Source organism: Lacerta agilis, chromosome 7, assembly GCF_009819535.1.
Source record: "Lacerta agilis isolate rLacAgi1 chromosome 7, rLacAgi1.pri, whole genome shotgun sequence".
In the NCBI taxonomy this organism is placed as follows: Eukaryota; Metazoa; Chordata; class Lepidosauria; order Squamata; family Lacertidae; genus Lacerta; species Lacerta agilis.
In genome coordinates, this window is record NC_046318.1 from 40,848,010 (window position 1) to 40,861,729 (window position 13,720).

A 13,720-nucleotide genomic window follows, 5' to 3' on the forward strand; every position below is an offset into this window, starting at 1 on the left:
GTAATCCTTTTTGTGAATTGTAATCTGTTTCCAATTGGTTTTCTTGGTCTTCTCGGTTCTGCTAGGGCTTCTCCTCAGTTGGCTTCTCCACACAAATTGCCTTCTCCAAATAGATACTGAGACAGAGCTACCTTTTTATGGGATGGTGAAGCACTGTCCTATACCAGTGGCTCTAGAATGCCACTGAGTTGTGAAAGTAATACAGCCAAAACCCAAGTTTGTCTCAATATTTTCCTCTTCATGTGCATGGTAACATCCTGTCTTTGCATAGGCCCAAAGTTTAAAGCAACAAAAGTCCAGAATGCTGACATTGCTTGTCTGCTAAGCCAAACCTGCTTTTTAGCCCCCCGTAAGCAAAACTATTGACACAAAGACACACACAAATGTAATTGTTTTGTTCTGGTTGCCATGCAGCTACTGAAGTTTGGACTTATTATTATTATTATCATCATCATCATCATCATCATCAATCATTTATATGCCACTCATCTGACTGGGTTCCCCTAGCTACTCTGGGCAGCTTCCAACAAATTAAAACACAATACGACATCAAACATTAAAAACTTCTCTGAACAGGGCTGCCTTCAGAAGTCTTCTAAAAGTCAGATAGTTGTTTATTTCCTTGACATCTGACGGGAGGGTGTTCTATAGGGTGGGCTCGACTATCAAGAAGGCCAATTGCCTTTCTTAGACTTTGTCTGTTGTTCTTGAGACATAACTAAAACTTAAAGGCTAAATATGGATATCTCAGTTAGTTAGATCATGCTGATGATGATGCCAAAGTTGCAAGTTTGATCCCTGTATGGGACAGCTGCGTATACTTGCATTGCAGGGGGTTGGACTAGATTATCCTTCCAACTCTATGATCCAATCTTTTTGCTAAATTTAAAACAAACCCAGCTTTACTAATAATGAAAGAATAACATAGCATTTGAGAGGTTTGATTCAGGTTTTTTAAAAGCATTAATGTGCATGTAACATAAGGAAGTAAAAGCCTGAAAGGAGGTAATCTACTTCGTTGTTGTTGTTTAGTCGTTTAGTCATGTCCAACTCTTCGTGACCCCATGGACCAGAGCACGCCAGGCACTCCTTCTTCCACTGCCTCCCTCAGTTTGATCAGACACATATAGGTAGCTTCGAGAACACTGTCCATCCATCTTGTCCTCTGTCATCACCTTCTCCTTGTGCCCTCCATCTTTCCCAACATCAGGGTCTTTTCCAGGGAGTCTTCTCTTCTCATGAGGTGGCCAAAGTATTGGAACCTCAGCTTCAGGATCTGTCCTTTCAGTGAGCACTCAGGGCTGATTTCCTTCAGAATGGATAGGTTTGATCTTCTTGCAGTCCATGGGACTCTTCATGGATCACTGCTTTGTCATGGCAAAGGGGCTTGAATAACTCAGAGAAGCTATGAGCTTTGCCATGCAGGCCACCCAAGATGGACAGGTCATAGTGGAGAGTTTTGACTAAACGTGATCCACCTGGAGCAGGAACCAGCAAGCCACCCCAGTATCCCTGCCAAGAAAACTCCACTCTACTTTACCAACAAGTAGTTCCTGAAGGAGAAGGAATCAGAGACGATGAAAAACAGGTTTCCGTTCTGTCTGTCTTCCCCCACCCCTGCTTCGGGTAGTTTATTGCAAGTGTTGTTGCTTTAATCCCAGCAGTGTAAATCAAATAAGATAACTGTAAAATTCAAGTTAGAGGAAACAAAGATGTGTCCGTGTTTCCACTGCTGTTCATTTTGGGATTCTTAGAAAAGTAAACAACGAAGAAGAAGAAGAAGTCACCTAATGTTGTCTCAAAGGGTTAGCACAGTTGTTGCAGAAGTGACTGAATGTTGATCGGCACAAGGACCTCTTTGCATACCTTTCTCCTGCCCTCTGATCAAAAGATGAAGTAGCATATTTTCTTTGTGAACTACCATGAGTTTGCTTTAGTTGCCTTGTAAGCTGAAAACGTGTGAGAAGAAATGCATACCCTCCAAGTGTCCTGATTTTTCAAGGACAGTCCCAGAGTTACAAAAGCCACCCCAGCTTCTGATTTGATCCAGGAATGTCCCTGTTTCCTCCACCAGTGCTGCTGCTGCTGAGTACAGCAGGAGGATGAGCCGGCGCTTCTCCCTGACAATGGAGGTAGTGATGGCTACAGCTGCAAGGGAGCATCTCATTGCCTCTCCATAGCCTCTCCAAGATTGTGAAGTGGTTCCTGGCTAATAGAAGCAGCAACTAAGATATTGGAATGCCAGACTGATGTAGCTTTTGGATTAGTAGAATCTTCATATCTTAGATATCTGCTTAACCAAAAAATTTATAAATTAACTATTTTGTGTAAAGAGCATTATAAGTCTCCATGTAAGGACTGGCTAATGAAAGCTGCGGCTACTCAATTCCTTTGTTTTTTAAGGAAATCTTCCACGCATGCATTGGAGAGTCATATTGTACAAGAATTGCATGTTTTATAATTCCAAGGAACAGGGCAACCACTCTTCATCTAGAGCTTTTTGAGTGCATCCAGAACTGTAACATTTACAGTTTACAGGTAACACTAAGCCAAACCATGGCTTAGCACAAATGAGCAAACATGTAGATTCCTGGATTTAGGATTGCAGCTGCAGCACATTCCCATACCCCTGCCACTGTGCTACCCAGTGCTGCCAGGCTCATGAGCCCTGGTTTCGACATGATGCTGAGCCAAACTGTGGCATAGACCCAGACAGAGCAGCAGCAGCAGCAGCAGGACTGGAGGAAGCACCCACACATTTCCTCATTTGTGTTAAGCCATGGTTTGGTTTAGACCTATTTGCAAACTGAGCCTATATTTTGCAAGCACTCCTCTTGCTTACAGAGTAGCTCTTCTTTCAATATGACTGAATTTTGTTATAAATTGAGAAAGAAGAGGAATTATCTCTGCTAATGTCAGTTCTGCATCATCCCGTGCAGCACACAACAGTCTCCAAGTACGTCACACTTGAATAGTTGTGAGAGGATAAGGATTGTTTGATTTATTGGATAAAGGGAAATCTCTCCTATACAGGTCTTGAGAAAAGCTAAGCCAATTTTCTCTGTCTTTGTAGCAGTACCTGCAATTACGTCACTTTCTTAGCTAGACTCGCATCCAGCAGGCAACCAAGCACCCACTCACTTCTTTTGAATCCTTCCCAGAAGCTGCTGTTTCTTCAGCTAAAGCTCTGACATAATCTATTTATAATACCCTCCAAATGCCATTTGCAGATGACAATCCATCCTATGTGGGAGCATAGGGAAATGACTTGAGTGAATCTTTGGAATAAGATGGTTGGTGTTGTATCTGCACCTATTTTGCAGACATATCAATCAATAAAAATACGAAGGAAGAGCAGTACAAGGTCACCAGTAGGTGCTACATTAGCCCTGCAAGGCTTCATCCAATATATCCAAACTACCATCAGTATTGTTGGAAGGGTATGTGAATAGATAGGTTCGTACTTTCACTTTTGGTGGGAATGTCCAACAGTGCATGGTTGTTTTTTACTGTGAGGAATTTCTCCACGTTCTCTTTAACTTCTAATAAAACTATGCTTCTTCATCATTTTGGATCTAATGACATGGGATTCCTGCATAAAGACTTTCTGAAGCAATTGTTTACAACAGCAGTCATGTAGAGCACACAATTAGAGGACTCCCAAACAACCTTCTAAAGAGCAGTAGAGTAATATAAATAAACTTGCTCCCAGTTTTTAAAGATGTTATAATGCCAGGGTTTATAGTTTGTTTTTGTTTTTTTCCTGTGTAAAGGCACTTCAAGCATATGATCATGTTCCATTTATATACAACTGCTTATATGTACATTTTTTCCTTAATATTATTTGGCTACATTATTTATACAAGTGAATACCCCACATTTAGTGCGCTTCTCTTTGGTTTTGCTCTAAATGCTGCACAAGCTCCCTCATGATATATTAAGGGCTGTAGTCAGTTCTCTTTCTCCCCTAAATTAGTTAACTTGATATACTGTTAGGTGTGCTCTTCCTTTTTGTTGCCTGTATTTTTAACTTTATTTCAAAATTTTAAAAAATCCATATAATATGGGGGATTTTTTTTAAAAGCATTGCATTTTGTTTGTATTACAGGTTCCTCAAGATGAATGGTCTGGGTATACTCCACATGGCAAAGATGATGAGATCCCATGCCGGCGAATGCGTAGTGGCAGTTACATCAAAGCCATGGGAGATGAAGACAGCGGGGACTCAGACACGAGCCCAAAGCCATCTCCAAAGATTGCTGCGCGAAGGGAGAGTTATCTCAAGGCCACCCAGCCATCGCTTACAGAACTCACCACTCTCAAGTGAGACATGTTAAGAACGAACCATTATTAACAATAGTGAAATTCAAACTATGACCAATTCAACATTTCTGCACTAACAAATAGGGATTGAGTAGGCATGGGCGTAACTGGGGGGGGGGGGGCAGCTGTCCCCATAGATGAAGTAAAACAATAGAAATATTTAACTAACTGACCAATCACATCAGTTCTGCCCCCCCCCAAAAAAAGTCCTGGCTATGCCCATGTGAGTAGGAGGTATCAACTATGGTGTCCCAACTATGTGTTGGTATGCCTCCCTTACCAATACCGTACATTTCAGTATATTTCAGACTAGGTGTCATAATACCTTGCAGAGATAGGGAGGTGGGGTCTGCCACATTCTGAAACCCTTAAATACCATTTCTACTACTATTCTAGCAGCACTTAGCATGAGTAAGGAATGTGAAATTAGACCTAATCATATGTATTCTAGGCCTGTTAGACAGCAGCATACCACCCCTAAAAATTACCTCTTCCTTGAGTGTTATAGTATATGTTTTGTATGCGCACCCAGCTTGGTTACATCGAATCACAGCTCCTTGATAAGTCATATAAATGATATACAGGTTGGTTCAATTGTGTATGCGTTTTTATACTATTATCATTTGTCCAAGGCAAGTTGCCTGGGAATCAGAATAGAGGCCGTAGCAGTTGATAGAGGCCTTTGCAGCGCTCAGGCTGTAGAATTTCCTACCTTGAAAGACCTGGTGGACAACCCCCTCCATAGCTTTTTGAAATGGTTTAATCTTCCCCTCTGTTGCTCTGTTATGTTTGTAGATGGCTGCATTATCTTTTCAATTTGTGACTGTAAGCTGCCTCAAAGGATCCACCTGAGCTCGTTTTATAAATGAATAAAATTACCGGTAACACTTCACATTTTAGGTTTAAGTAGGCTGTAGGCAGAAGCACTTAAAAAAAACAACTGTTGTACCCTTGACCCTAGAGACAAATGTTCAGGATGATCAGCTTCCCTCTTCTGGTAGGAGGAATTTAAGCAAGACAAGGCCTGTATATTCAGATTATCCCTGCTTTTTCCTCTTTTCACCATGAGACTGAAGTGAATCAGCCCTTGCTGAATCAGCCCACTGAGGAGGAAACTTTAGGAAGCTAAATTTGGCTGTCATGCCTTATACTGCTAACCTTGTTTCTCTAGTTTGTGCTGTATGAGTTAAGGTAGCTGCTTGCTGACAGCTGTCTATCTAGTTTCTTGGGCATGGCTGACCCGAGACATTTTGTCTGCCTTGAGCAATGGACAAGATCCCTTCCCCACATTCCAGGTACAGAAGCTGATCAGATTGGCATTTGAAACTTATTTCAACATTAGCAACAAGACAACATCTTCCTGAGGGCAGAGACTAGCTTAGAGGGCACGGTCTGGATGGATGGCTTCCAGCACCTCCCCGACCTTCTCACTCTACCTAATGATTAAGAAGCATGCCATAAGGCTCTGCCACGTTTCAGGTTGGGTATTCCCCCAAAATAGAGTAAAGCAGAATGTTATTCGGGTCATTTTTGCATGGCCCAAAGTTGTTCATTTTGAAAAAGATAGTAATCAAAAATGCCCAGCAAAAAGGTAGATGCAAAATCCTTGTGTTATCACAATTATATAATCTCACAGCAACGGGATATGGTCTGTGTTCTTCAGTGTTCCACAATATACCTACTCTAGTGTTTAAAATAAAGTAGTTTGCTGGTTAAACAAGTCCTACAGTAGGTGAATTGTCTTTCCCAGAAACAGTGTCAAGTTGTTCTATCAGCAAGCCTCAGGTTAATAAAAGTGTGCTTGTTCGTTTAATTTCTAGTTTGCCATTGCCAAACAGTGAAGCACATGGTGTCCAGAATAGATTCTAGGAAAGATGGCTATGCTGAACAGAAGTATACTCTGCAGCTATGAGCATGGAGGGAATACTTCCAGAAACCTTATACTATATTATATACCAGGGGTCAGCAAACTTTTTCTGCAGGGGGCTGGTCCACTGTCCCTCAGACCTTGTGGGGGGCCGGACTATATTTTTGGGGGAGCACCGGATGAGCCCCGGTGGCTGCTTACCTGTGCCTTGCGAGCGGCAGGGGCTGGCGGCAGCGGGATGATGAGCAGCGCGAAAGGGCTGGCTCCGGAGAGGGGCTGCTTAAAATGGCGCTCAGCCAACCGTGGCTCAACAAAGCCCAGCCCGCTTCCTCCTCTAGGCAGTGCGGGGAGAAGCCAGGAGGAGGGAGGAGGCGCCGCCGGGGTGTGTGTGAAGGAGGGGGGGAAATGACACAGCCCGATCAGAATCCCCATGCCAATCCACGCGGCGATTCCCGGACCATCAGGGGGCCGGATCCAGAAGGCAGTTGGGCCGGATCCAGCCCCCGGGCCTTAGTTTGCCGACCCATGTTCTATACTCTGTTTGGACTTGAATGCTTTTTCTGGTTCTCATTCCTTATGAGTTGGGCTTCCATTGAGAAGATTCTGCCACATACAAATGGAGCATCCCTTCTTGATCTCAAAAGAGGGGACAAATCATGCATAGCTCTTATCATTTGTTCACAGAACTTCCTAAATCCACTGGGGTTGGATCTTACTTTCCTAGTTAGAACTCACTGTATTAGATATATTACAAGTATCTGAAGAAGTATCTGAAGAAGTGTGCATGCACACGAAAGCTCATACCAAGAACAAACTTAGTTGGTCTCTAAGGTGCTATTGGAAGGATTTTTTTATTTTTTATTTTGTTTTAAGTATATTTACTGTAAAACTTTGGATGGGAAGTGTATTATTGTACACTGCCCTCTCTGTCCTTTTAATACTTTTTAAAAAAAATAATAATTAAGCCATGAGTAAAGAACCCACATTTTTTTTTCATCCACTGTAGGAATATTCTCTCCTGTTCTTACAAGAATTTCTGCCCCATAAAGGTACTAAATGTCATGCTTTCACCCCCCCCCCCAATCCAGTTGTTGTTCTTCTTGTTCATTCTTTTCTGGGGAATGGTGGGGAAACAGAAAATTCCTGTATTGTTGCTGCTTTATATATGAGTAGCAAACTATAGAACCAGCTCTGCAATAGTCAGCTTATATAAGAAGAAGCTGTTTCTCCTGAATTTCACCCCCATCCCTTTCTAATCCTACCTCACAATCTCCCTCCTACAAGCTGTTCACCATGCCATCGTTTCCATGTGGTTAAAGAACACATTTTGAACGTTGTGGTTAAAATTCTGAATAAAACACAGCTTGCTCTGATCATGAAATCCACACCTCCGCTGCTCTGCTCCTATTATCCTACTAGGAAATGAGAAGTTGTTTCTTTCTTTCAACTGGCAAAATTTGCCTGTGGTGGGTTTTTAAAAATGTTTTTCAAACAAGAAAGCTGTTATAATTAAAATTGATTTGTAAAAAAAAATCTGTCCAGGATTCAAAAATTAGTTACCGGGGTGGGGGGTGGGGTGGGGTATCATTATATAAATAGATGAGCAAAGCATGTTAACCAGTATTAACAAAATTATGTCTAAAACTACCGGTATTTCCTTTAAAAAAGGCACTCTATTAATATATACCAATTTATAGGAGTAGCATAAAAATCTCTGGGAGATTAGCAGCCAAACCTAACAAATTTATATACTTGCTAGTTAGCATGAGAAGGGACTAAGTCCACAGAACTGTATTTCTGATAGGCAGATATTCAGACCATAGAAATCCAGTTGGCATAGATGGCTCTGTGTGATGTAATTTCCCCTCCTCTCCTGGAGAGGAAGGAGCATGTAGAACTTTCTGTTCCTCTCTCTCTTCCTTTGACCAGCATTGGATGTAGATTTGCTCCAGCTTTCAGCACATGCCTGAAGTTTGTTATACTGTAAATATAAGTATTTTACCTGCATGGTTTTTACTGCTGTCATGGCTGTGGAGCAATCAGGGCCGTCTCGTCCATAGGGGCTGGTGGCGTGGCGTGCCAGGGCGCCGGGCCTCCCAGGGGTGCCCCACGAGCCCACCGGCATACCGGGCGCCCCCTCCCCAACCCGTCCCCGCACCCATGGGCGGGCGGGCGGGTGCTCGCACGCTGGCGGGCGAGCGGGCTGCAAGCCGGCCGCCCTCGCCTCCCAGAGCCCCAGCTGGAGCGCTGGAAGGGCGTGCAAAGCCCCACGCCGCTCCAGCGCAAAGCCCCTCATCCCCCGCTCGCCCACCCCCTTCCCGAGGGGCGGCCAGGGAGGGAGGTGGGCGGAGAGGCGGCATGCCGGGGGCGCTGAGGGATCGCCATGCCACGGCAGCCGATCCCTCTACGACGGCCCTAGGAGCAATGCAAGGTTATAAGGAAGTAGCCTACCGTAAGTCATATTTTTACACTTACTTCTCAGGCTGTTGTCTGATTCTTTGTTAAGTGGGGTAAGAAGGCAGAAGCCATCTTAATTCATATCTGGACTTGCTCAGAATAAGGTTTTACAACCTAATTCCTATGTTTTTAATTTTGCTTGCAAGGATGGAATTTTGAAACTCTTGTTCAACTCACACACATGGGTGCCTGGAGGGATAAATTGCAGTTAATGTATTCTCTCCTACCCATTAAAACCCATCCCACAAAATCAGAACACTTTAGAGGGCAATCATGGCTACTAATGGCTTCTTGGATGCAATGAACAAAGTCGGTCAAAAGAATTCTTGATAATTATGCAAAAGGCAACAGATTGGTTGCCAACAGACCATCTGAAAAGACATGGGCTGCATACATATTATGCAGTACATTTAATGTACATGTCTTCCCCCGAAGAATTCTCCTTAAGGAGACCTCACTGGACCCATGATTATAAATGATTATCACCCCTTGGCAGATGTCCCCATTTATGGCAAGGTACTAAAGAAATGGATGCTATGTTTTGTGTTAGCATTAGGTTATATCTTAGGTGAACCAACACTATGAGGAGGGCTTCTTTAGGATTTGCAGGGCCTAGTGTAAGTTGGAGAGACATTTCCAGTTTAGCAGCCTGACTGAAAATGTTAATGAATCCATCAGGAGGGGAAAGCATGGCTGCCAAAATCCCTATGCTTACTAGTTGGCTTGGGGGTTAGGGGGTAGCAGAGGCTGCAGGGCCAAGTGAATAGGAATCCTCTGTTTCTACTGCCACCATCTCTCTAGCAATTAACTAAAAGGGTTGGGCAGGGAGATCTTTAAGCAGGCTGTGGCTGTGGGCAGGGCTTCTTGAGGCAGTGAGGCATAAGCTGCGTGGCATGCAACACCCCTGCTCATTTATGCGTTATTGAAATTCTGAAAATGCAAGAGTTTACTTCTTCAGTCTTCTGCTTGTGAGAAATACACTGTGAAGTATATGTTTCCATGGAGATGCTGCTGTATTTGCCCAAGCAAATACAAACATAGCGTTACATGCCACCCCAATAGCTGCCTAGCAGCTGGATGAAGTTACAGAGGTTGCAGGCATGCTACCGAGGGTTAGTGTTTCCTTCGAAATACTATGCAGAAGCTAGTGTCTTTCTGATATATGATTTATTTACACATATATACAACCTGGAGCTTTCAGTGGAGGAAATCATGGCGGCAACAATAAGCCCAGCACCATTCTTTCTCTGCAACCTCTCTTGCACTGCAGGGGCACTACCCACCATAATGGTTCCCTCTGTGCTTGCTGGTTATATTTCCCCAACCCTAACCCCATAGCTTCTGCGCTAGCCTAATTTCTGGTCTCTCTTTTAACCCAGGGTAATGTCCCTCCTTTTATGTGCTAAAGCTCATTACTTCAAAGTGGATTAGCTTGTCACACCTATTCACACTTAGCCCTTGAGAGAGGGAAGAAACCAACACATTTGCAAATGAGATTTGCCCCTTTCATCCCTTTGCATTGCCTAAATGGCTTATCTCCAGGGTGTCACCTCACGAGGAAATTACCTGAGTTAATTAGCAGCTACACTTGTTGATTCTATGGGATTATAATGTCCAACACACAACCCAGGAAGTGTGCCTAGGTTATTCACATATTAACAGTGGCTAACCCACATCTCAAATCCACATGAGTCTGGCTGTTACAAGTCCTAAATACCAGTTCTAATTAAATCCTTACATTTATTAAACATTTATTTACATTTATTGGTTGTTCATTGGGACGCGGGTGGCACTGTGGGTTAAACCACAGAGCCTTGCCGATCAGAAGGTCAGCGGTTCGAATCCCTGCGACGGGGTGAGCTCCCGTTGCTCAGTCCCTGCTCCTGCCAACCTAGCAGTTCGAAAGCACATCAAAGTGCAAGTAGATAAATAGGTACCACTCCGGCGGGAAGGTAAACAGCATTTCCATGTACTGCTCTGGTTTGCCAGAAGCGGCTTAGTCATGCTGGCCACATGACCCGGAAGCTGTATGCTGGCTCCCTCAGCTAGTAAAGCGAGATGAGCACCGCAACCCCAGAGTCATCTGCGACTGGACCTAATGGTCAGGGGTCCCTTTACCTTTTTAACACACATCTCAAATCCACATGAGTTTGGCTGTTACAAGTAAGTCCTAACATACCAGTTCTAATTAAATCTTTACATTTAGCACCCACAGATCTGTAACAATATGCAGATATAGAATGATATACAATGAGATCAAGATGTCAGCTGTGATCCAAGAAAACAGGATGCTGGAAATTTTGATTTCTAAGGTTTTTACATGGTGAAGCATTGGTGGCTGCGCTGAAAACATTATCTGACCATAAATGTATTTTTCTGATTAGCAACCATAGCAGCAGGCACAGTATTAATTTCCAAGCACTGTAATACATTTGTGTTCTTTGCAGAGTGGCATGTGGTATTTGTTATTTGCTTTTTAAATAGAGTTTAAAAAAATATTCAAGAATTTTCTAGTTTGTATATGATGCGGGTATTATACAGTAAACACCCACTTCATATACAAACTAGAAAATTCCTTGATATTGCCAAACAAAGATCACAAAAAAATATTATTGGTTGTCTAAAGGATTTAAAAACTGGCTTTGAAAAGAAATGAAACTGTAAATAATCTTCGGTTGTCAGGGCTATTATCCTGACATATCATAATACCTGGTAAGGCTATTGCTTGTGATCCCCAAAGCTATGCCTATGGGAGTCCACAGAGTCCAGCTAATTTTAATTGACTTTGTCATCTGTGAGTGCTTGTAGTCTTGTCCAGAACAATCCCTGAAACCTCTTTTTTATTTTAATGAAACCAGATTGGCAACCATGTTTGTTTTTTACTCAGCAGGGTGACAGAGAAGCTCTCTGTACATTACATGTTTTGAGAGCTGTCTCTAATATGAAAGAACTCTCTCTCAGTCTCTCTCTCTCTCTCTCTCTCTCTCTCTCTCTCTCTCTCTCTCTCTTTGCATATCTGGCAGGTAGTACTGCAGATCTTCAGCAATAATATTTTGCTTTGATGCAGTTTTGAATAATGTCTTAATGCATGCTCACCTTTACCCTGTCAAGAATACTACCCTGCAAACAATCCTGGAATTAAATTCAAGGACATTATTATTATTATTATTATTATTATTATTATTATTATTCCACACAAAAATAGTGATAATGAAGTCTGTGTTAAATTAGGCACTTGCCTGCCAAACTCCCCTTCCAGTAATAATTCAGAATCTTCTTGTGATCTTTTGCTTGGCAAAATTGAAGAATTGCAAGTGTAAAATAACTCCCAGGACCTCATGCATCTTGCTTTCATTCCTCCCAAAATTAAAACTGAAGTGGCATTTCCCCTTGGTATGCTGAGATAATTTTTGGTTCCGGGCTGCTTCTTTTTTACTTCAACAAATATAATGCTTTTCAGAAGGAGTTTCAAAATGGCATTTGTCATTGACGTAAAATATTTAAATAATTAATAAATAATGCCATAAATAATGCAGCTGAATTATTAAGGCACACCAAAACAATAGATGAATAAGTAGCAATGTTTTTAGCAGTGGGGCATGAAAAGTTTTTGTTTGAAGAACATGGGTATCATTCAGTACAGACTCTCTAAGGTATTATATAGACAATGATTTTTAGAAACTGGCCTGCTCTGTGATCTCTGGTCAAGCATGTTTGCAGGTTTTTGTAGTGCTCCGGGCAATAAAAACTTGGGTTTTTATCTTCCTCATGTTGCCAAGAAGATGGAATAATTTTTTTTTGTGTGTGTTATCAGATATACTTTACAAAATGTTACTTGAAATAAATACATTAAATGCTTAATTAAATGCTGAAATAGCACTTTATACAGGAGCTTCTTTATGGCCATCATATAATTTCCTTTAGTACAGCCTTTCCCATCCCTCAGATGTTTGGGACTACAACTGCTGTCAGTCCCAGCTGACATGCCTGAAAGGCATCTGGCTGGGGAAGACTACTTGAAAACCGTAAAAGTACGGATTGTTAAAAAAACAAAAAGTTAACTCGAAAAGGGATTGGGATATTGAATATCCTTGTTTCACTCCCCACCCCCCACTGGCCAAATCACACAGAGAATAATATTGGGGGGGTTTGTTCTTTTCATTGCAAGCAACTTTAATAGCTACTTGTTCCATAAAACGATCCACCAAAGTTAATTATAGTGTAAGAGCACTAGAAGGTAGAGTTTGCTTGCCCAGCATCTGCCACATCTTAAAAAGAGCAGAAGCAATACACCTAGATTTTGAACGTAGCATAAAACAAGAGAAGTGGAAAGACTGATTTGAACAAAGGGGTACAAATGGAAAGACTTTTGTTTCCCTTCTGTTCTTTTCTCTCCTTGAAATCTCCCATGCAACTATAGGGAAGGTGATTCCATGTGGGGCTTTTATTTCTCTTGTGAAATAGCAATACGGGCGACTCTCAACTTCCACAGGGGTTATGTTCCAGGGATTGTGCATGAAGCCAAAATTGCATATGGTCATAACACATTAGCTTCAATGTTGGGTGGAATTGCCAAAGTCATTTTCCCCAGAACCCTGCCCCCTTTCCTTTTTTTAATTGCCAAGTGCATAAAGCTGAATGTGCACAAGTTAAATGCATGTAAGTTGCAAGTTGTCACCTGTGTAGTACAAGTCTGTGTCAAGGTCCAAGAGGGTTGATAAAGATCTCTTATGTTTTCATATAGAGGAGTTTATAGATTGCTTTCAGAAGTTCAATGGAGGTTCTTTAACCTCAAGTGCAAATTGCAGGAGGGCCATTGGCAGCCATTAATCCTCTCCCTTCATTTGTTACTGACAAAATTATAGAATAAAAAAAACATTTTTTATTTTGTAAATCTATACCTTGCTTTTCGAGAAATACTTGCATCAGAGCAAAATATTATTGCTGAAGATTTGCAGTACTAACTGCCAGATATGCAAAGAGAGAGAGAGAGACAGAGTTCTTTCATATTGGAGAGAGCTCTCCAAAACTATTTTTATCTGAGAGATAAAAGATACAAGTCCCTATATTTTA

General features: G+C 42.0%; 1 protein-coding gene across 3 annotated transcripts in view; it reads left to right on the forward strand.

Moving 5' to 3' along the window:
• Nucleotides 1–13,720, forward strand: part of DLGAP1 (DLG associated protein 1) — a 131,704-nt gene that overhangs the window by 46,197 nt on the left and 71,787 nt on the right. For all 3 annotated transcript variants that reach the window (XM_033154969.1, XM_033154970.1, XM_033154971.1), the window contains one exon: nt 4,109–4,323. In XM_033154969.1, coding sequence (XP_033010860.1) covers nt 4,109–4,323 — 215 coding nt within the window. The remainder of the gene's footprint in view (nt 1–4,108; nt 4,324–13,720) is intronic.